The sequence below is a fragment of the Siphateles boraxobius genome, unplaced genomic scaffold, assembly GCF_051911475.1.
Source record: "Siphateles boraxobius isolate OS27281-9 unplaced genomic scaffold, OSU_SipBor_1 130, whole genome shotgun sequence".
In the NCBI taxonomy this organism is placed as follows: Eukaryota; Metazoa; Chordata; class Actinopteri; order Cypriniformes; family Leuciscidae; genus Siphateles; species Siphateles boraxobius.
Window position 1 is genome coordinate 50,388,744 of NW_027508734.1, and position 22,126 is coordinate 50,410,869.

General features: G+C 33.1%; 1 protein-coding gene and 1 non-coding gene across 3 annotated transcripts; both read left to right on the forward strand.

Annotated features, from left to right (window-relative positions):
- The first annotated feature begins 10,333 nt into the window (after positions 1–10,333).
- Positions 10,334–10,423, forward strand: trnar-ucu (transfer RNA arginine (anticodon UCU)). Its single transcript is given in 2 exon segments — positions 10,334–10,370; positions 10,388–10,423. It is a non-coding gene; the product is annotated as a tRNA-Arg (tRNA).
- Positions 10,424–19,753: 9,330 nt separating this feature from the next.
- On the forward strand, positions 19,754–21,053 carry LOC143736684 (uncharacterized). 2 transcript variants are annotated; one of them, XR_013203557.1, is made up of 4 exons: positions 19,754–19,842; positions 19,934–20,139; positions 20,549–20,708; positions 20,834–21,053. XR_013203557.1 is itself a non-coding variant. In XM_077227329.1 (3 exons), the coding sequence occupies exons 1-3, from the start codon at positions 19,909–19,911 to the stop codon at positions 20,965–20,967; spliced, it is 525 nt and encodes a 174-aa protein (XP_077083444.1). In that variant the 5' UTR covers positions 19,776–19,908; the 3' UTR covers positions 20,968–21,053. The 2 variants fall into 2 exon arrangements, 1 of the variants encoding a protein (XP_077083444.1); XM_077227329.1 differs by having other exon boundaries at positions 19,776–20,139.
- The last annotated feature ends 1,073 nt before the right edge of the window (positions 21,054–22,126 follow it).

Here is a 22,126-nt window from a genome sequence, read left to right on the forward strand (position 1 = left end):
TTCTTTCTTTCTAACAAATCCATCTTTCTTTCTAACTAATCCTTCTTTCTTTCATTCTGTCTAACTAATCTTTGTATCTTTCTAACAAATCTATCTTTCCTTCTAACTAATCTTTCTTTCTTTCTAATCTATCTTTCTTTCTTTCTAACTAATCTTTCTTTCTTTCTAATCTATGTATCTTTCTTTCTAACTTATCTTTCTTTCTTTCTAATCTATCTTTCTTTCTTTCTAAATAATCTATCTATCTTTCTTTCTAACTAATCTATCTTTCTTTCTAACTAATCTATCTATCTTTCTTTCTAACTAATCTATCTATCTTTCTTTCTAACTAATCTATCGATCTTTCTTTCGAACTAATCTATCTTTCTTTCTAACTAATCTATTTTTTTTTCTTTCTAACTAATCTTTCTTCCTTTCTTTCTTTCTTTCTTTCTTTCTAACTAATCCATCTTTCTTTCTAACTCATCCATCTTTCTTTCTAACTAATCTATCTGTCTTTTTTTCTAACTAATCTTTCTCTTTTTCTAACAAATCCATCTTTCTAACTAATCTTTATTTCTTTCTAACTAATCTTTCTTTCTGTCTAACTAATCTATATATCTTTCTTTCTTTCTAACTAATCTATCGTTCTTTCTTTCTAACTAATCTTTCTTTATTTCTAACTAATCATTTTTCTTTATTTCTAACTAATCCATCTTTCTTTCTTTCTAACTGATGTATCTTTCGTTCTTTCTAACTAATCTATCTTTCTTTCTAACTAAACTTTTTTTCTTTCTAACTAATCCTTTCTTTCTTTCTTTCTTTCTTTCTAACTAATCCATCTTTCTTTCTTTCTAACTAACTAATCTTTCTTTCTAACTAATCCATCTTTCTTTCTAACTAATCTTTCTTTCTTTCTAACTAATCTTTCTTTCTTTTTAACTAATCTTTCTATCTTTCTTTCTTTCTAACTAATCATCTTTCTTTATTTGTAACTAATCCATCTTTCTTTCTTTCTAACTAATCTATATTTCGTTCTCTCTAACTAATCTATCTTTCTTTCTAACTAATCTTTTTTCTTTCTAACTTTTCTTTCTTTCTTTCTTTCTTTCTTTCTTTCTTTCTTTCTTTCTTTCTTTCTTTCTTTCTTTCTTTCTTTCTAACTAATCCATCTTTATTTCTTTCTTTCTTTCTAACTAATCCATCTTTCTTTCTTTCTAACTAACTAATCTTTCTTTCTAACTAATCCATCTTTCTTTCTTTCTAACAAATCCATCTTTCTTTCTAACTAATCCTTCTTTCTTTCATTCTTTCTAACTAATCTTTCTTTCTAACTAATCTTTCTTTCTTTCTTACTAATCTATCTTTCTTTCTAACTAATCAATCTATCTTTCTTTCTAACTAATCTATCTTTCTTTCTTTCTAACTAATATATCTTTCTTTCTAACTAATCTATCTTTCTTTCTTTCTAACTTATCTTTCTTTCTTTCTTTCTTTCTAACTAATCCATCTTTCTTTCTAACTAATCCATCTTTCTTTCTTTCTAACTAATCTTTCTTTTTTTCTAACAAATCCATCTTTTTTTCTAACTAATCTTTCTTTCTTTCTAACTAATCTTTCTTTCTTTTTAACTAGTCTATCTATCTTTCTTTCTTTCTAACTAATCTATCTTTCTTTCTAACTAATCTATCTATCTTTCTTTCTTTCTTTCTAACTAATCATCTTTCTTTATTTCTAACTAATCCATCTTTCTTTCTTTCTAACTAATCTATCTTTCGTTCTTTCTAACTAATCTTTTTTTCTTTCTAACTTTTCTTTCTTTCATTCTTTCTTTCTTTCTTTCTTACTTTCTTTCTTTCTAACTAATCCATCTTTCTTTCTTTCTTTCTAACTAATCCATCTTTCTTTCTTTCTAACTAACTAATCTCTCTTTCTAACTAATCAATCTTTCTTTCTTTCTAACAAATCCATCTTTCTTTTTAACTAATCCTTCTTTCTTTCATTCTTTCTAACTAATCTTTCTTTCTTTCTAACAAATCTATCTTTCTTTCTTTCTAACTAATCTTTCTTTCTTTCTAATCTATGTATCTTTCTTTGTTTCTAACTAATCTTTCTTTCTTTCTAATCTATCTTTCTTTCTTTCTAAATAATCTATCTATTTTTCTTTCTAACTAATCTATCGACCTTTCTAACTAATCTATCTTTCTTTCTTTCTAACTAATCTCTTTCTTTCTAACTAATCTATCTATCTTTCTTTCTTTCTAACTAAACTGTCTATCTTTCTAACTAATCTATCTATCTTTCTTTGTTTCTAACTAATCTTTCTTTCTTTCTAACTAATCTACCTTTCTTTCTTTCTAACTAATCTTTCTTTCTTTCAAACTAATCTTTCTTTCTTTCTTTCTAACTAATCTATCTTTCTTTCTTTCTAACTAATCTATCTTTCTTTCCTTCTAACTAATCTATCTATCTTTCTTTCTTTCTGACTAATCTTTCTTTCTTTCTTTCTAACTAATCTTTCTTTTTTTCTAACAAATCAATCTTTCTTTTTAACTAGTCTTTATTTCTTTCTAACTAATCTTTCTTTCTTTCTAACTAATCTATCTATCTTTCTTTCTTTCTAACTAATCTTTCTTTCTTTCTAACTAATCTATCTTTCTTTCTAACTAATCAATCTATCTTTCTTTCTAACTAATCTATCTTTCTTTCTTTCTAACTAATCTATCTTTCTTTCTTTCCAACTAATCTTTCTTTTTTTCTAACTAATCCATCTTTCTTTCTAACTAATCCATCTTTCTTTCTTTCTAACTAATCTTTTCTTTTTTTTCTAACAAATCCATCTTTCTTTCTAACTAATCTTTCTTTCTTACTAATCTATGTATCTTTCTTTGTTTCTAACTAATCTTTCTTTCTTTCTAACTAATCTATCTTTCTTTCTTTCTAACTAATCAATCTTTCTTTCTTTCTAACTAATCTATCTATCTTTCTTTCTTTCTGACTAATCTTTCTTTCTTTCTAACTAATCTTTATTTTTTTCTAACAAATCAATCTTTCTTTTTAACTAGTCTTTATTTATTTCTAACTAATCTTTCTTTCTTTCTAACTAATCTAACTAATCTATCTATCTTTCTTTCTTTCTAACTAATCTTTCTTTCTATCTAACTAATCTATCTTTCTTTCTAACTAATCAATCTATCTTTCTTTCTAACTAATCTATCTTTCTTTCTTTCTAACTAATATATCTTTCTTTCTAACTAATCTATCTTTCTTTCTTTCCAACTAATCTTTCTTTCTTTCTTTCTAACTAATCCATCTTTCTTTCTAACTAATCCATCTTTCTTTCTAACTAATCTTTCTTTTTTTCTAACAAATCCATCTTTCTTTCTAACTAATCTTTCTTTCTAACTAATCTTTCTTTCTTTTTAACTAATCTATCTATCTTTCTTTCTTTCTAACTAATCTATCTTTCTTTCTAACTAATTTATCTATCTTTCTTTCTTTCTTTCTAACTAATCATCTTTCTTTATTTCTAACTAATCCATCTTTCTTTCTTTCTAACTAATCTATCTTTCTTTCTAACTAATCTATCTTTCTTTCTAACTAATCTATCTTTCTTTCTCTCTTTCTTTCTTTCTTTCTAACTAATCCATCTTTCTTTCTTTCTTTCTTTCTTTCTAACTAATCCATCTTTCTTTCTTTCTAACTAACTAATCTTTCTTTCTAACTAATCCATCTTTCTTTCTTTCTAACAAATCCATCTTTCTTTCTAACTAATCCTTCTTTCTTTCATTCTGTCTAACTAATCTTTGTATCTTTCTAACAAATCTATCTTTCCTTCTAACTAATCTTTCTTTCTTTCTAATCTATCTTTCTTTCTTTCTAACTAATCTTTCTTTCTTTCTAATCTATGTATCTTTCTTTCTAACTTATCTTTCTTTCTTTCTAATCTATCTTTCTTTCTTTCTAAATAATCTATCTATCTTTCTTTCTAACTAATCTATCTTTCTTTCTAACTAATCTATCTATCTTTCTTTCTAACTAATCTATCTATCTTTCTTTCTAACTAATCTATCGATCTTTCTTTCGAACTAATCTATCTTTCTTTCTAACTAATCTATTTTTTTTTCTTTCTAACTAATCTTTCTTCCTTTCTTTCTTTCTTTCTTTCTTTCTAACTAATCCATCTTTCTTTCTAACTCATCCATCTTTCTTTCTAACTAATCTATCTGTCTTTTTTTCTAACTAATCTTTCTCTTTTTCTAACAAATCCATCTTTCTAACTAATCTTTATTTCTTTCTAACTAATCTTTCTTTCTGTCTAACTAATCTATATATCTTTCTTTCTTTCTAACTAATCTATCGTTCTTTCTTTCTAACTAATCTTTCTTTATTTCTAACTAATCATTTTTCTTTATTTCTAACTAATCCATCTTTCTTTCTTTCTAACTGATGTATCTTTCGTTCTTTCTAACTAATCTATCTTTCTTTCTAACTAAACTTTTTTTCTTTCTAACTAATCCTTTCTTTCTTTCTTTCTTTCTTTCTAACTAATCCATCTTTCTTTCTTTCTAACTAACTAATCTTTCTTTCTAACTAATCCATCTTTCTTTCTAACTAATCTTTCTTTCTTTCTAACTAATCTTTCTTTCTTTTTAACTAATCTTTCTATCTTTCTTTCTTTCTAACTAATCATCTTTCTTTATTTGTAACTAATCCATCTTTCTTTCTTTCTAACTAATCTATATTTCGTTCTCTCTAACTAATCTATCTTTCTTTCTAACTAATCTTTTTTCTTTCTAACTTTTCTTTCTTTCTTTCTTTCTTTCTTTCTTTCTTTCTTTCTTTCTTTCTTTCTTTCTTTCTTTCTTTCTTTCTAACTAATCCATCTTTATTTCTTTCTTTCTTTCTAACTAATCCATCTTTCTTTCTTTCTAACTAACTAATCTTTCTTTCTAACTAATCCATCTTTCTTTCTTTCTAACAAATCCATCTTTCTTTCTAACTAATCCTTCTTTCTTTCATTCTTTCTAACTAATCTTTCTTTCTTTCTAACAAATCTATATTTCTTTCTTTCTAACTAATCTTTCTTTCTTTCTAATCTATGTATCTTTCTTTCTTTCTAACTAATCTTTCTTTCTTTCTAATCTATCTTTCTTTCTTTCTAAATAATCTATCTATCTTTCTTTCTAACTAATCTATCGATCTTTCTTTCAAACTAATCTATCTTTCTTTCTAACTAATCTATTTTTTTTCTTTCTAACTAATCTTTCTTCCTTTCTTTCTTTCTTTCTTTCTAACTAATCCATCTTTCTTTCTAACTAATCTATCTATCTTTCTTTCTAACTAATCTTTCTCTTTTTCTAACAAATCCATCTTTCTAACTAATCTTTATTTCTTTCTAACTAATCTTTCTTTATGTCTAACTAATCTATCTATCTTTCTTTCTTTCTAACTAATCTATCGTTCTTTCTTTCTAACTAATCTTTCTTTCTTTCTAACTAATCTTTCTTTCTTTCTAACTAATCATCTTTCTTTATTTCTAACTAATCCATCTTTCTTTCTTTCTAACTAATGTATCTTTCGTTCTTTCTAACTAATCTATCTTTCTTTCTAACTAATCTTTTTTTCTTTCTAACTAATCTTTTCTTTCTTTCTTTCTAACTAATCCATCTTCATTTCTTTCTAACTAATTAATCTTTCTTTCTAACTAATCCATCTTTCTTTCTTTCTAACTAATCCATCTTTCTTTCTTTCTAACAAATCCATCTTTCTTTCTAACTAATCCATCTTCCTTTCTTTCTAACTAACTAATCTTTCTTTCTAACAAATCTATCTTTCTTTCTTTCTAACAAATCCATCTTTCTTTCTAATCTATGTATCTATCTTTCTTTCTAACTAATATATCTTTCTTTCTAACTAATCTATCTATCTTTCTTTCTAACTAATCTATCTATCTTTCTTTCTAACTAATCTATCGATCTTTCTAACTAATCTATCTATCTTTCTTTCTAACTAATCTATCGTTCTTTCTTTCTAACTAATCTATCGTTCTTTCTTTCTTTCTAACTAATCTATCGTTCTGTCTTTCTAACTAATCTATCGTTCTTTCTTTCTAACTAATCTAGCGTTCTTTCTTTCTAACTAATCTATCGTTCTTTCTTTCTAACTAATCTATCGTTCTTTCTTTCAAACTAATCTATCTTTCTTTCTAACTAATCTATTTATCTATCTATCTTTCTTTCTAACTAATCTATCGTTCTATCTTTCTAACTAATCCATCATTCTTTCTTTCTAACTAAACTATCTATCTTTCTTTCTAACTAATCTATCTATCTTTCTTTCTAACTAATCTATCTATCTTTCTTTCTAACTAATCTATCAATCTTTCTAACTAATCTATCTATCTTTCTTTCTAACTAATCTATCGTTCTTTCTTTCTAACTAATCTATCGTTCTGTCTTTCTAACTAATCTATCATTCTTTCTTTCTAACTAATCTAGCGTTCTTTCTTTCTAACTAATCTATCGTTCTTTCTTTCTAACTAATCTATCGGTCTTTCTTTCAAACTAATCTATCGATCTTTCTAACTAATCTATCTATCTTTCTTTCTAACTAATCTATCGTTCTTTCTTTCTAACTAATCTATCGTTCTTTCTTTCTTTCTAACTAATCTATCGTTCTGTCTTTCTAACTAATCTATCGTTCTTTCTTTCTAACTAATCTAGCGTTCTTTCTTTCTAACTAATCTATCGTTCTTTATTTCTAACTAATCTATCGTTCTTTCTTTCAAACTAATCTATCTTTCTTTCTAACTAATCTATCTATCTATCTATCTTTCTTTCTAACTAATCTATCGTTCTATCTTTCTAACTAATCTATCATTCTTTCTTTCTAACTAAACTATCTATCTTTCTTTCTAACTAATCTATCTATCTTTCTTTCTAACTAATCTATCTTTCTTTCTTTCTTTCTAACTAATCTATATTTTTTCTTCCTAACTAATCTATCTTTTTTCTTTCTAACTAATCTCTTTCTTTCTAACTAATCTATCTATCTTTCTTTCTAACTAATCTATCTATCTTTCTTTCTAACTAATCTATCGATCTTTCTAACTAATCTATCTATCTTTCTTTCTAACTAATCTATCGTTCTTTCTTTCTAACTAATCTATCGTTCTTTCTTTCTTTCTAACTAATCTATCGTTCTGTCTTTCTAACTAATCTATCGTTCTTTCTTTCTAACTAATCTAGCGTTCTTTCTTTCTAACGAATCTATCGTTCTTTCTAACTAATCTATCGTTCTTTCTTTCAAACTAATCTATCTTTCTTTCTAACTAATCTATCTATCTATCTATCTATCTTTCTTTCTAACTAATCTATCGTTCTATCTTTCTAACTAATCCATCATTCTTTCTTTCTAACTAAACTATCTATCTTTCTTTCTAACTAATCTATCTATCTTTCTTTCTAACTAATCTATCTTTCTTTCTTTCTAATTAATCTATATTTTTTCTTTCTAACTAATCTATCTTTTTTCTTTCTAACTAATCTATTTCTTTCTAACTAATCTGTCTTTCATTCTAACAAATCTATCTTTCTTTCTAACTAATCTATCTTTCTTTCTTATTAATCTTCTTTCTTTCTTTCTTTCTTTCTAACTAATCTATCTTTTTTCTTTCTAACTAATCTATATTTTTTCTTTCTAACTAATCTATCTATCTTTCTAACTAATCTATCGTTCTTTCTTTCTAAGTAATCTATCATTCTTTCTAACTAATCTATCTATCTTTCTTTCTAACTAATCTATCTTTCTTTCTAACTAATCTATCTTTTATCTTTCATTCTAACTAATCTATCTATATTTCTTTCTAACTAATCTATCTTTTATCTTTCTTTCTAACTAATCTATCTATCTTTCTTTCTAACTAATCTCTTTCTTTCTTTCTAACTAGTCTGTCTTTCTTTCTTTCTCACTAATCTATCTTTCTTTCATTCTAACAAATCTATCTTTCTTTATTTCTAACTAATCTTTGTTTCTTTCTTTCTAACTAATCTTTCTTTCTTTCTATCTATCTATCTTTCTAACTCCTCCTAGAGCTTTAACTCTACAAACTCCAAACTCGGGTCAGACCTTCAGACTGCTCTGACTCGAGTTGCTATATCTTTTCAAACTGATTTGACTTTCAGATTTCTTAAAAATTAATATTAAAAATCATAAAAATCCCATTGACTTACATTGCAATAGTTCAAATTGAGCCAAGGCTACGGTGGCCCAGTAGTGCACAACAAATAAACTCAAATCTAAACTCCCTGAAACCCTAGACTCAATTAAACTACCATCCTATATGTACTAATGAACTTATCTATCTATCTATCTATCTATCTATCTATCTATCTATCTATCTATCTATCTATCTATATGTTACTAAATCTTTCTTTCTAACTAATCTTTTTTCTTTCTTTCTGTCTAATCTTTCTTTCTAACTAATCTTTTTTCTTTCTTTCTAACTAATCTTTCTGTCTTTCTAACTACTCTTCTTTCTTTCTTTCTTTGTTTCTTTCTTTCTTTGTTTCTTTCTTTCTTTCTTTCTTTCTTTCTTTCTTTCTGACTAACCTTTCTTTCTTTCTAACTAATCTTTCTTTCTAACTAATCTAACCTTTCTAACTAATCGTATTTTCTTTCTAACTAATCTTTCTTTCTAACTAATCTATCTTTCTTTCTTTCTAACTTATCTATCCTTTCTTTCTAACTAATCTTTCTTTCTTTCTTTCTAACTAATCTATCCTTTCTTTCTAACTAATCTTTCTTTCTAACTAATCTTTCTTCCTTTCTTTCTAACTAATCTATCCTTTCTTTCTAACTAATATTTCTTTCTTTCTTTCTTTCTTTCTTTCTAACTAATATTTCTTGCTAACTAATCTATCTTTCTTTCTTTCTAACTGATCTTTCTTTCTTTCTAACTGATCTTTCTTTCTTTCTAACTAATCTATCCTTTCTTTCTAACTAATCTTTCTTTCTAACTAATCTTTCTTTCTAACTAATTTATCTTTCTTTCTAACTAATTTATCTTTCTTTCTAACTAATCTTTCTTTATTTCTAACTGATCTTTCTTTCTTTCTTTCTCTCTAACTAATCTTTCTTTCTTTCTACCTAATCTTTCATTCTGTCTTTCTTACTTTCTAACTAATCTTTCTTTCTTTCTACCTAATATTTCATTCTGTCTTTCTTACTTTCTAACTAATCTTTCTTTTCTTCTTTCTTCCTTTCTAACTAATCTTCTTTCTAACTAATCTTTCTTTCTTTCTTTCAGTCTTTCTATTTAATCTTTCTTTCTAACTAACCAATCTTTCTTTCTTTCTTACTAATCTATCTTTCTTTATAACTAATCTATCTTTCCTTCTTTCTAACTAATCTATTTTTCTTTCCTTCTTTCTTACTAATCTATCTTTCTTTCTAACTAATATTTCTTTCTAACTAATCTTTCTTTCTAACTGATCCATCTTTCTTTCTTTCTTTCTTTCTTTCTAACTAATCTAACTTTCTTTCTTTCTAACTAATCTTTCCTTCTTACTAATCTTTCTTTCTTTCTTTCTTTCTTTCTTTCTTACTAATCTATCTTTCTTACTAACTAACTAATCTTTCTTTCTAACTGATCCATCTTTCTTTCTTTCTTTCTTTCTAACTAATCCATCTTTCTTTCTAACTAATTATCTTTCTTTCTTTCTTTCTTTCTTTCTTTCTTTCTTTCTACCTAATCTTTCTTTCTTACTAATCTTTCTTTCTTTCTAACTATTCTTTCTTTCTTTCTATTTAATCTTTCTTTCTTTCCAACTAATCCATCTTTCTTTCTTTTCATTTTCCGTCATTAAAATATGGCCGCCATCTTGAATTTTCCAAAAAAGCTACTTTTTCAAACTCGTCGTAGACGGTTTGTCCGATTTGCACGAAAATTGAATCAAATCATCTAAAGACCATGCCGACAAAAAGTTATCAAATTGAAGTTGATTCGCTTAAGCGTTTTCGATAAACCCACAAATAAGTTTTACGTAGCGCTTACAAAAACAGTCGTAAGGCTGTATCTTCGCAACGGTTAATCGTATTCAGACCAAACTTGGTAGGTGTCATCACAAGCAAAACCTGAGAAAACATGCTGCGTTTCAGCTCAGCGCCACCTCCTGGTCCGGAGATATGAAAAATGGCTATTTTTGCTTATAACATCTGAACAGTTTGTCCAAAAATCATAAAATTGGTCTTGTTAGATTCAGGGCGTCATGCCGAGTCGACTGGTATTCAATTTTCATACCGGCCATTTGTCTGTCGGCCATTTTGAATTATGTGCTAAAATGGCAAAGTGGGCTCTGTGGCGCAATGGATAGCGCATTGGACTTCTAGGTTGCAAAATGAGGCCATTTAAAGGTTGTGGGTTCGAGTCCCACCAGAGTTGTGACTTTGGGCAGTCATGGCCTAACGGTAACAGAGTTGGACTAGTGACCCAAAGGTTGCTGGTTCGATTCCAGTACCGGCAGAAATATGACTGAGGTGTCCTTGAGCAAGGCACCTAACCCCCAATCGCTCCCCGGGCGCCACTCAAGGCTGCCCGCTGCTCCGGGTGTGTGTATCCACGTTTGCAGTGTGTGTGTGTGTTCACTACTCACTACTCTGCTCCTAATGTGTGTCCACTTACTTGGATGGGTTAAATGCAGAGGTCAAATTCCAAGTATGGGTTACCATACTTGGCCATCACGTGTCACTTTCACTTAAAATGCTGTATTTTCTGAACGCATGAACAAATTGTTACGAAACTCGGTATGGGTCATGAGTACGATGCCCTGAAGGAGCCTGAGAAGTTTCGAAACAGCGCCACCTAGTGGTGATTTTTTTTTTCAAATGCTTATAACTTTGGGTATGGTCGACTTATTCTCACGGGAGTCCTCTTTTTGAGTTCCTGAATCGTTGCCGAGTCCAGCGATACCAAACATGCTGGGTTTTTGAGTAGCATTGCGATTTAGCGCGAAAAAAACATTTGGCTATATGTTCGAAACCGCTTGTCCGATCAAGACGAAACCAACGTCAGAAGTTTGGAACCATAGCTTGTATTCCATACGTCAATGCCCAATTGCGGGGATAAGGGGTAGTAAAATTCAAACAAAGTCATGTGTCAGTCATTTTTTACGTGTTTTTTCATATAAATGTCTATAACTCTGAAGCGAATTGAGATTTTCACCAAAATTGACACACATATGTATGGGCTCACTCTGAGGACACATAAAAAAAATTGTGGGACTGAGCCTCTTGGTGGCGCTATAATAGAACAAAACATGAAATTCCCATCGACTTCAATACAGTTTTGTGAAATAAAATGCTATACTAAACAAATGCATTGCTGTAACATTATGAAACTCAGAATTTGCCAACAACACCATCCTCTGAAGGTAGGAACCACTTCATATCGATTTCGTAACTGCGCCACCTATTTTTCGAAAGTGATAAACCATTAAATCATCTTAAAAGTTATTGTATATATGATTTTTTAGCCATTTATCCAAAGTTCTCTTAAAATGTCTTTAATTGCTCCTTGCTGCAGTTGGTCTGTCACTCCCCACCCATAATGGCATCTGTTGCCACTTCTTGCGCTTGCCCCCGGTAATGGCTGCTTGCAGCTATATTTATTATTTTTCTTCTTCCGCTCTTGGAGTCTATGGCAGCCCATAGAACCGATTGCGGGAAAGTTGTTTTGGTTTGACATTCTGATAGAGGACAGTCCCAACATTAAATACACCAATTTTGGTGTTTCTAAGTCATTCCCTCTAGCGCCACCACCTGTCCAAAGTTTCACTTTTATTTTGCTAATAACTTTGGAACCGTAAGGCCAATCAACAAAATTCTTTTTTCTCTGATTCCTGAGCTCATGGCAATTTGATTACACCCTATGACGTCATTTTCCGTCATTAAAATATGGCAGCCATCTTGAATTTTCTAAAAAAGCTACTTTTTCAAACTCGTCCTAGACGGTTTGTCCGATTTGCACGAAAATTGAATCAAATCATCTGCAGACCATGCCGACAAAAAGTTATTAAATTCAAGCTGATTCGCTTAAGCGTTTTCGATAAACCCACAAATAAGTTTTACGTAGCGCTTACAAAAACAGTCGTAAGGCTGTATCTTCTCAACGGTTAATCGTATTCAGACCAAACTTGTTAGGTGTCATCACAAGCAAAACCTGAGAAAACATGCTGCGTTTCAGCTCAGCGCCACTTACTGGTCCGGAGATATGAAAAATGGCTATTTTTGCTTATAACATCTGAACAGTTTGTCCAAAAATCATAAAAGTGGTCTTGTTAGATTCAGGGCGTCATGCCGAGTCGACTGATATTCAATTTTCCCATATCGGCCATTTTGTCTGTCGGCCATTTTGAATTATGTGCTAAAATGCTGTATTTTCTGAACACATGAACGAATTGTTACGAAACTCGGTATGGGTCATCAGTACGATGCCCTGAAGGAGCCTGAGAAGTTTCGAAACAGCGCCACCTAGTGGTGAATTTTTTTTCAAATGCTTATAACTTTGGGTGTGGTCGACTTATTCTCACGGGAGCCCTCTTTTTGAGTTCCTGAATCGTTGCCGAGTCCAACGATGCCAAACATGCTGGGTTTTGTCTTACGGTTTGAGTAGCGTTGCGATTTAGCGCGAAAAAAACATTTGGCTATATCTTCTAAACCGCTTGTCCGATCAAGACGAAACCACCGTCAGAAGTTTGGAACCATAGCTTGTAAACCAGACGCCAATGCCCAAATGCGGGGGTAAGGGGTAGTAAAATTCAAACAAAGTCATGTGTCAGTCATTTTTTACGTGTTTTTTCATATAAATGTCTATAACTCTCAAGTGAATTGAGATTTTCACCAAAATTGACACACATATGTATGGGCTCACTCTGAGGACACATAAAAAAAATTGTGGGACTGAGCCTCTTGGTGGCGCTATAATAGAACAAAACATGAAATTCCCATCGACTTCAATACAGTTTTGTGAAATAAAATGCTATACTAAACAAATGCATTGCTGTAACATTATGAAACTCAGAATTTGCCAACAACACCATCCTCTGAAGGTAGGAACCACTTCATATCGATTTCGTAACTGCGCCACCTATTTGTCGAAAGTGATAAACCATTAAATCATCTTAAAAGTTCCCAGCTAGCAATCAGGAGCGGGCCACTTCCGTAAAACCTGCGGCGCAGACGGCTGAGTGGCGGCATCGGCTGAGTCGTGGCAACCGCAATTAGGCCAAGTCATTTTGACACCTGCAGCAGCTACCACACATACAACTTTGTTAACGTTTGGCTCGTCTACCAAAGAGTAACAAAATGCTGGCCGAGATATTTTTCTACCGGCCAACATAATTTTTAAGATGTTTTTTTTTAAAGACAATCCTGTGTTTACATGGGATTGGATGGTATCCTACATGTAAAACGTCTTGCTAGCAACATACTAAGTCTGCAATTAAGTTTACTGTCAAATTAAAAAAAAAATGTTTTACCAGCTTTCACCGGTGATTTTTAATGTTTAACTCTGGGCGCTCGGCTCAGACCCTTTTTACCAGTATAAAGCTGATTTCAATGGTTACTGCAGCAAGCACCAAGCACGCATGCTCAGTTCGTCACTGGAGTGACGTGTGCACAACTTTGGGTGAGATGAAACTCAACGCCTGATTTAGAATCATCCCTTTTCGATCCTGCGCAATTGCGGTGAACTTGAGGTAAGTCTTGTGTTCCATTTCCTTAAAAAGCATCAACATTTCACGCCAAGCATAGTTTCAATCGAGTTCCCGTAACATCCTAACTCTACTTAGAACTGTTGCTGAATTATGTTGATTATTATCGGTCCGTTTAAACTTTGTTCGTGTAAGTTAGTTCCTTCGACATGTGCTGCCCTCCAGATGAAACGAAAAGAAAGAATTCAGAACTCGAATTAAATTAAGCATTATTAATTAGGACAACAACAGAAATTATTTATCATGTCCTGTAAGTTAGTGCAAGTTGGGGGTATGAAAGTGGCTCCGACTTTTATGGCGCGAACGAAGCAAGCCAACATTAACACTAGGTCAAGGTATAGCTAACATTGACTAGCTGGGCTGTTAGCTCATGGTTTTCGTTGCAGCTTGGCAAATAATTAGTCACTATGTAGGCTAGACGCATTTTTTATGCAATTTACGTAAATATTTTATTAAATTGCATTCAATAAAAATGCGCATAAACCTACATGGCGACTGCTATGTAAGCTAGACATGATTTTTATTGAATGCAATTTACGTGAATATTATTTACGAGCACAGTCTTTGTCTGTGGAAGAAAATAAAGTGGAACAAAATGTTAGCTGGCTTAATTAGTTGTACTTTTATGGTGCAAACTGTTGTAGCACTATATCTATCTACTAACAAGGTTTTTCCTGGGTCAAAATTGGTTTTAGGTGGTGGCCGTGGCCGACAGACAGTCATTCTTTCTTGCCCTCTATTTAAAAAAAAAAAAAGCTGAGATTTGTACCACTTGATTTATAGATATATAGATATATTTCTAGATAGATTTTTTTAATCCTTCTTTGCTAGACCTGATAATTATTTTGGTATATAATCATATCAATATTAAAAAGAGACGGTGTGAGTGCGCGCGCGCGGCCAAGCCGCGCTCTCTCTCTCCGCTCGATCAGTAGCATGCGCCCTGTCACAAGCATAGCACATCACTGACCAATCAAATAAGGATTGGCGGCCGCCAAAAAAAAAATAAAAAATGCAGGAAAAACCCTGTAACATTAACGTTACCTTTTGGCTAAATACAAGAAGTAGGCCTATACTGAGTAAAACTGCCCTTAAGAGTGAAGTTAGTGTTAATCCTCTCCACTAAATTCTGCAGGACAGCGTCTCTCTAGGACCGAACTTGCCTACCCCTGGTTTAGAGCATTCGAAAAAATGGTAAAAATTATTCATGTTATGCCAGTGGTTCTCAACTCCAGTCATCGGGACCCACTGCTCTGCACATTTTGTATGTCTCTCTTATCTGACAGACTCAGTTCAGTTCATGGAGTCTGGAGTCCTAACGAGCTGATTATCTGAATCAGGTGTGTTAAATAAGGTAGACATACACAATATGCAGAGCAGTGGGTCCCGAGGACTGGAGTTGAGAACCACTGTGTTATGCTATATACTCTGTAGTGGACACCCGGACTCAGTTGTTTAAAAAATAAATTGACATGAAATTATATGTATAGGCAAAAACAATGGGATTTCTTTCAATCACCAAAAAATTGAGTTCAGGATTTTTTTTAAGCAAAATTTGTATAAAGATGATTCTCAACTACGTTATGAAAGATATAACGAAATTAATTGATACACCATTTTACTGTATGCAATATGTGGATGAAATTGCCATAAATGCAATGGATCTGCACTGTATCTAATGTGCACATTAATGTGTTCTTGGAGTAACATTTAATGAAAAAAGAAGTTAATAATTGGAGTTATAATTAGCAACATTTTAATAATAATATCTAATATTTCATAGGAATATTAATGTATAATTTATTTCCATATTCACTTGTTGTCTCCCAAAACGCCTGATACACATGATTTAAGTCCTGATGTCCTCTACAGTGGACATGTATGAAATCAATGTCTTGTTCTGTAACAAAGTCATTTTTTTAATTTGAAACCCCACAACGTTTTCCTGAGATGTTGCTTCATGAAATAAAATTTGAAAAGTAGTCTGATTTAAATAATAATTACAATATATTATTATATTTCCATAAGAGTGCTACATTTGATCACTAAATTAATGTCAGACATTTTAAAAGACAAAGGATAAGTTGTTTTCATGGTGAAACCTCCAAACAGTTGGTATCTCTGAAAAGCCCTGCATGTGCTCTTTACAGGACACCCAGGTGTGACATGTGACATCATCATGTATGGTGTCAGAGAAATTCACTAAAATGTAATGTCCACTACAGTGGACAAAAGTATATTCCTGAGTCCCAGTGCCATATTCTATTTATTTCTATTTCCATACACAGGTGTTTGTGTGTATATGGGAGGTCACAATTATAGATTTGTGTGTTAGATAATGTTGAGAACCTTGTGAACTGGTGAAATTCTTTCTTATCAAAGTAACTTACACGCGTCTTGATGGACCCTACTTTATGCACTTTGTACAGTAATGCTGGTAGTGGGGTAATGTCATAATGATTCTTGGGTTGGGCTTGGACTAAAAAAGGGAAATCCTAATGCTTTAGTATACAAAGACATTGTGGATAATTTTGTACCATGCTCATCTTTTTTTTTTCTTTTTTCTTAGGTAATCTTGCTTTTGCTGTTCTATTTAACACTGCTCTAAGGTAAGAATGGCTGATCAAATACATTCTTTCAAATCTAATCTGAGACGCAAGGCAGTTAAATCAGTGTCTAATTTGCTGCAAGGTATTGAACAACAGAAAACTTGTTGACTATGATCTGACCGATGACCACACTGTACATGACTTAGACGTTGTTGTAAACTGTGACGACAGTGATGACTTGATTCATGACTGGAACTTTGACAGTGACTGTGATGATAGAGAGGGCCCTTCTGAGCATAGACCTGACCTTGCTGATGATTTAGTCAATTGGGCTTTGGAGTTTAATATCACCATGGTTGCACTTACTGCCTTGTTGTCTATCTTACATTTTCACCACCCCAATTTGCCAAGAGATGGGAGGACTCTCCTCAAAACAGTCACCGATTACAAAATCCTACCTGTTGCAGGCGGTGCCTTCTTTTACTTTGGTGTATTGAATGCTATAACAGGCCTTCTTGAAAATGTGTGGATGAAACTCCCCAGCAAGCATTGCCTGCAGTTACAGTTAAACTTTGACTGGCTCCCATTGTTTAAGAGTAATAACCAGCAGCTGTGGCCCATTCTAGGTTTATTGAAGGAAGTAGGTAAATGTCCCTTCATGATTGGCATTTTTGGAGGGGATTGCAAACCCAAATCACTCACGGAGTACTTGAGGGACCTGGTAAGTGAGTTGAGTAGTCTTCAGTCTGGGTTTTGGTTCAAAGGAAAGCTGCTTTTTCTGCGAGTCTGTTCTGTTGTGTGTGACGCTCCAGCCCGGGCTTTTGTTAAAAGCATAAAGAGTCATTCAGGCTATTCAGCTTGTGATAAATGTGTACAGACGGGTGTATATATAAGAAATCGCATGACTTTTCCACAGACTGGCTCCGCCTTAAGAACGGATGCTAGTTTCAGGCAAATGCTGGATGAAGATCATCATGTAGCACAGTCTCCTCTGACTGGACTTGGTATCGACATGGTACTTGATTTTCCTCACGATTACATGCATTTGGTGTGTCTTGGGGTTGTACGTCGGTTGTTTGACCTATGGTGTGGTGGGCCTTTGCCAACTCGCTTGTCTGGTCAGCTGGTTAAAGCACTATCTCAGAACCTACAGGAACTGAAGAATAACATTCCTTGCGAGTTTGCTAGAAAGCCTAGAGCTTTTGAGGAAAGAGGGAGATGGAAGGCTACAGAGCTACGACAGTTCTTGTTGTATACAGGCCCTGTCGTTCTCGTAGATGTTCTGGCTGCTCCAGTCTACCACAACTTTATGCTGCTGTCGGTTGCAATTTTTATGCTGGCTAATCCTGAGGTGGATGTAGGGATATGTGACTGTGCAAAGACACTACTTGTGTCATTTGTTGAACATTTTGGCAGACTTTATGGTGAGGGCTTTCTGGTGTACAATTTGCATGGCCTTTTTCATTTGAGCGATGATGTTAAGAGACATGGATGTATTGATGTGATATCTGGGTTCCCTTTTGAGAATTTTCTTGGTGAGGTAAAGCGCATGGTGAGGGGGCCAAATTTCCCATTTGCCCAGATTGTCCGTCGCTTGTCTGAGCGCACCAATAACAGAAGGGTCCATGATGGCCAGGTGAAAGCTGGAACTGTATTAAGGAAAGAGCATGTTGGTGGCCCCTTACCACAGGGTGTTAGAGGAGGAATACAGGAGTTTAAAGAGTTGCACACAGATCAATTTTGTGTTAAAATTACAAAGGGGGATAACTGTATTAAAATAGGTAATGACATTGGCTTGCTTCAGAATATCATTTTGCTTGAAGGTAATATGCACTTGGTGTACTATCAGTTCCATGCTGTTGAGCCATTCTACACATATCCCCTCAGTTCATCTAGCCTGGGCGTGTTTCTTCTCTCACAGTTGTCAGACAGTTTGAAGTGCGTTAAAGTTGATGATGGCCTTCGTAAATATGTCCTCCTCCCCTTCAAAGACAAACATGTGGGAATGCCTTTGTTGCATTTACATTAGGCCTAATTGTTGCGTTGAGATAGATTAAGTGTGTATATATATAGTATATTGTTCTGGCTCGTTACTTATGCCACTGATTACCACTTAGTTAGGAAGGTTTTTCACCTGATTTGTGACTTTGTGTTTTGTGTTAGCCTATGTGATTCATTGCTGATCATAATTGGTGCCCCATTTAATGTTTTGTTTTAAAATGTTGTTGTATGTTAAAGGGTTAGTTCACCCAAAAATGAATATTCTGTCAGTATTTACTCTCCCTCGTGTTGTTCCAACACTGTAAGACCTTTGTTCATCTTCGGAACACGAATTAAGATATTTTTGATGAAATCTGAGAGCTGGATCACTCCTCCATAGGCTTCTTCAGGGATTGACACTTGTTCCCCGAAAAGTTATTAAAGACATTGTTAAAATAGTCCAAGTGACTACAGTGGCTCAATCTTCAATGACGAGAATACTTTTTGTGCACAAAAAAAAATGTACCTCGGATGTCTCTAATAACAACAAATAAAACAAATTTATAATAAAAATGCAAATCGTAAGTTTTTGGCATTGAACGCGCTGTCTGTGAAATGTCAAGCTGGCACACAACGCACAGAACGACGTGTGCCAGAATAGATTTCTCTTTCGTGCTTGAACCAATTGCTTGAAGATTTCAGCCATTAGACTTTAGAACTGCTACTTTAGGATAGTTTCCTTATAAAAGCAGTCTTAAATTTAAAGTCTTAAATTAATCTAAAGAGTTGTGAGAAAAAGTGCACAGCTAAATATAACATTTATTATGGGCTTATGTGAAGATTGTTTTAAGTTCATTTAAATTAAGTTATTTTTTTGGAGCCTAATAAATGTTAAAATTGATAGCTTTCAATTATACTGTAATGTTGAATGGCGATACATTTTAAAACGGTTAAAATAGAAAATGAATAAATAATTGAAGACATTTGGTATCAGTGAAACCGGCCTTCATTCATAAAAAGATGCCATTAAACGATTATTTAAATATACTTTTATTTGGAGATTAACTGAAATTATTACATTATAAAATATATTAAAAACAAGCTATCTTGTGCAATTACAACACAATTATCCCAATATAAAAACACAAATACACACATTTAGGTGAGATTTGCAGTGGTAAATGAGCAATATTTATATATGAATTAAAGCCTTAATTAAATGTCGTCATATAAAGTGATCTCTTCAAAAGAAATTACTGATTTCTAGACTTTGAATGGATGGACAAAAAAATGTGTTAATATTAAAAATATCTATTTGACAGTAGGATGTTCTTACCTGTGGTGGTATTGACAACACTAGTGTAGGGTGCCACAAATTTTTGAAAAATCTCAAAGGGTGCCTTGGTTGAAAAAAGGTTGGGAAACACTGCTATAGCTCATGGAAACAAGAATTCACTTTTGTTATATGTGTGATGAGATTAAACATCTTTTTCTTTTCTTTTAGAACATCCCACAAGTACATGACACACAAAACAGGTCTTCTCGGGAGGCTGTGCCTACAGGTAGGAATTCTACAAAGTGATCTCTCTAGGTTTTATCTACGTACAATGTTTTGCTACTAATCTGCTATGCCTGCTTTTTCTTGTCTTACAGCAATTGCCAAGGAGATCCTCATCCAACTTGATTCTATCAGAGAGCAGCAGTTGCTCATCCTGGTGCAGCTCCAAAAAATCTCCAGCGGTCAAGCAGTTCCAGATATCACGCCAGACCCAACACATTTTGGGCTCCCACTTTCAACTATTGAGGAGCTACAACGCTTGGAGGAGACATTAAAGAATCTAGAGGAGAAGAAGAATTTGGTGAGTTAAATGATGCATTAAAGGTGCACTATGTAAGGGTTTTGCAGTAAAATATCCAAAAATCACTAGGCCAGTGTTATATATGTGACCCTGGATCACAAAACCAGTCTTAAGTACAGGGTTCGTACGGGTGCTTGAAATCCTTGAAAATGCTTACATTTTGATGTTGTGTTTTCAAGGTTTGAAAAGTGCTTAAATTTTGGATAAAATGCTTGAAATTGTAACTGTTCTCACAACAAATACCTATCTGACTGAATAGTTCGTTTATTAAATGGAGAAATAAAATGTAGCCCTTCAGATATAATACAAAGCGATTTGCGCTATGCTGGCCAGAGCAAAAAGTCAGTCCCCACTCTCACTCATGCTATATTCCTTAAATAACTAATGAGGTACATGTCTTTTGTTTCAGACTGTTCTCCTTGGAATGGTCGGAGGAATGACTCTTAAAGACACCGTGGGGCGGGTCCTGAAAAGAGCAATGAACACCTCGCTGGCTAGACTCATCAATTGGAGTGGGGCCAACCGAAAGCCTGCATTCAAAGGGCTCATTTTGAAAAGTGTGGTTCTGGGTGAGTGTCAGTGCTGAATAACTGCAATATGGTGACATCCAAAATAAGTTTTGGTGGTTGCTGAGTAACATCACATGGTCATGCTGCCCTCTTCTTTCTTCTTCTCTTCTTTCTGTTTTTCTCAGATGCAGTCCACCGGAATGCCCTGACCAAAGATTCAACAGAAAAGGAAATAGAGCTCCTCATCACCAGGTGGCTGCAACTAGCCTCTGATAGGGATGGTGGCCGAAGCCAGAGGGCGAACAGGCAGACAACATAGACAAAACTCAGAAACACAGTGGACCAGAATGAAATGTTTCAAAGTTAAAAACATTGATATTGTAAAATAGTATTTGAACTCCTTTTTGATTTACATTAATGCTGTGATATTTCAATATCTGTTATTAAAAGTGTGTGTGTGTGTGTGTCTGTGTGTGTGTGTGTGTGTGTGTGTGTGTGTGTCTGTGAAGGTTTTTTTTTTTTCGTTTTTTTTTTGTCTGAATCACAAGCCCTGTCGAGCCGTGTTTGATAAATGAAAGGACACTAGTTAAATTACCAGAGGGGAGGGGGAGGGGGAGAGTGAAGTGTGGTCCAATAAAAAAATGCATTAAACATGAAAACTGTCTTGTGCTGTTTATTTTGCATAAAGAACGGCTGCTTAGCAATTTTAATAATAACCTGACACGAATGGAAATCAATTGTTTAAATAAGCCCAAACAAGGAACTGGATAGGTGGGGGGCTTTACGTCCTCTCACTCGGGGTTCCGCAATCGGGCCGCGTTAAAACCGAGCACTCGCAGAGCAATCGGACCTAGATTCATGCCGAGGATCGGCCGAGTGTTTTAGCCTTAATCAGGCCGCTTTCGGCCCGCACATTTTTTGCTACCTGGGTTATTGTATATATGATTTTTTAGCCATTTATCCAAAGTTCTCTTAAAATGTCTTTAATTGCTCCTTGCTGCAGTTGGTCTGCCACTCCCCACCCATGATGGCATCTGTTGCCGCTTCTTGCGCTTGGCCCCGGTAATGGCTGCTTGCAGCTATATTTATTATTTTTCTTCTTCCGCTCTTGGAGTCTATGGCAGCCCATAGAACCGATTGCGGGCAAGTTGTTTTGGTTTGACATTCTGATAGAGGACAGTCCCAACATTAAATACACCAATTTTGGTGTTTCTAAGTCATACCCTCTAGCGCCACCACCTGTCCAAAGTTTCACTTTTATTTTGCTAATAACTTTGGAACTGTAAGGCCAATCAACAAAATTCTTTTTTTCTCTGATTCCTGAGCTCATGACAATTTGATTGCACGAAAATTGAATCGGATCATCTACAGACCATGCCGACAAAAAGTTATTAAATTCAAGTTGATTCGCTTAAGCGTTTTCGATAAACCCACAAATAATTTTTACGTAGCGCTTACAAAAACACACGTAAGGCTGT

Bases quoted from the DNA above. Each gene is read 5' to 3' on its own strand.
- LOC143736684 (XM_077227329.1), top strand. From the start codon at position 19,909: ATGCCTGCTTTTTCTTGTCTTACAGCAATTGCCAAGGAGATCCTCATC. The intron at 20,140-20,548 runs GTGAGTTAAATG...CTTTTGTTTCAG, and splicing joins TAGAGGAGAAGAAGAATTTG to ACTGTTCTCCTTGGAATGGT. The intron at 20,709-20,833 runs GTGAGTGTCAGT...TGTTTTTCTCAG, and splicing joins TTTGAAAAGTGTGGTTCTGG to ATGCAGTCCACCGGAATGCC.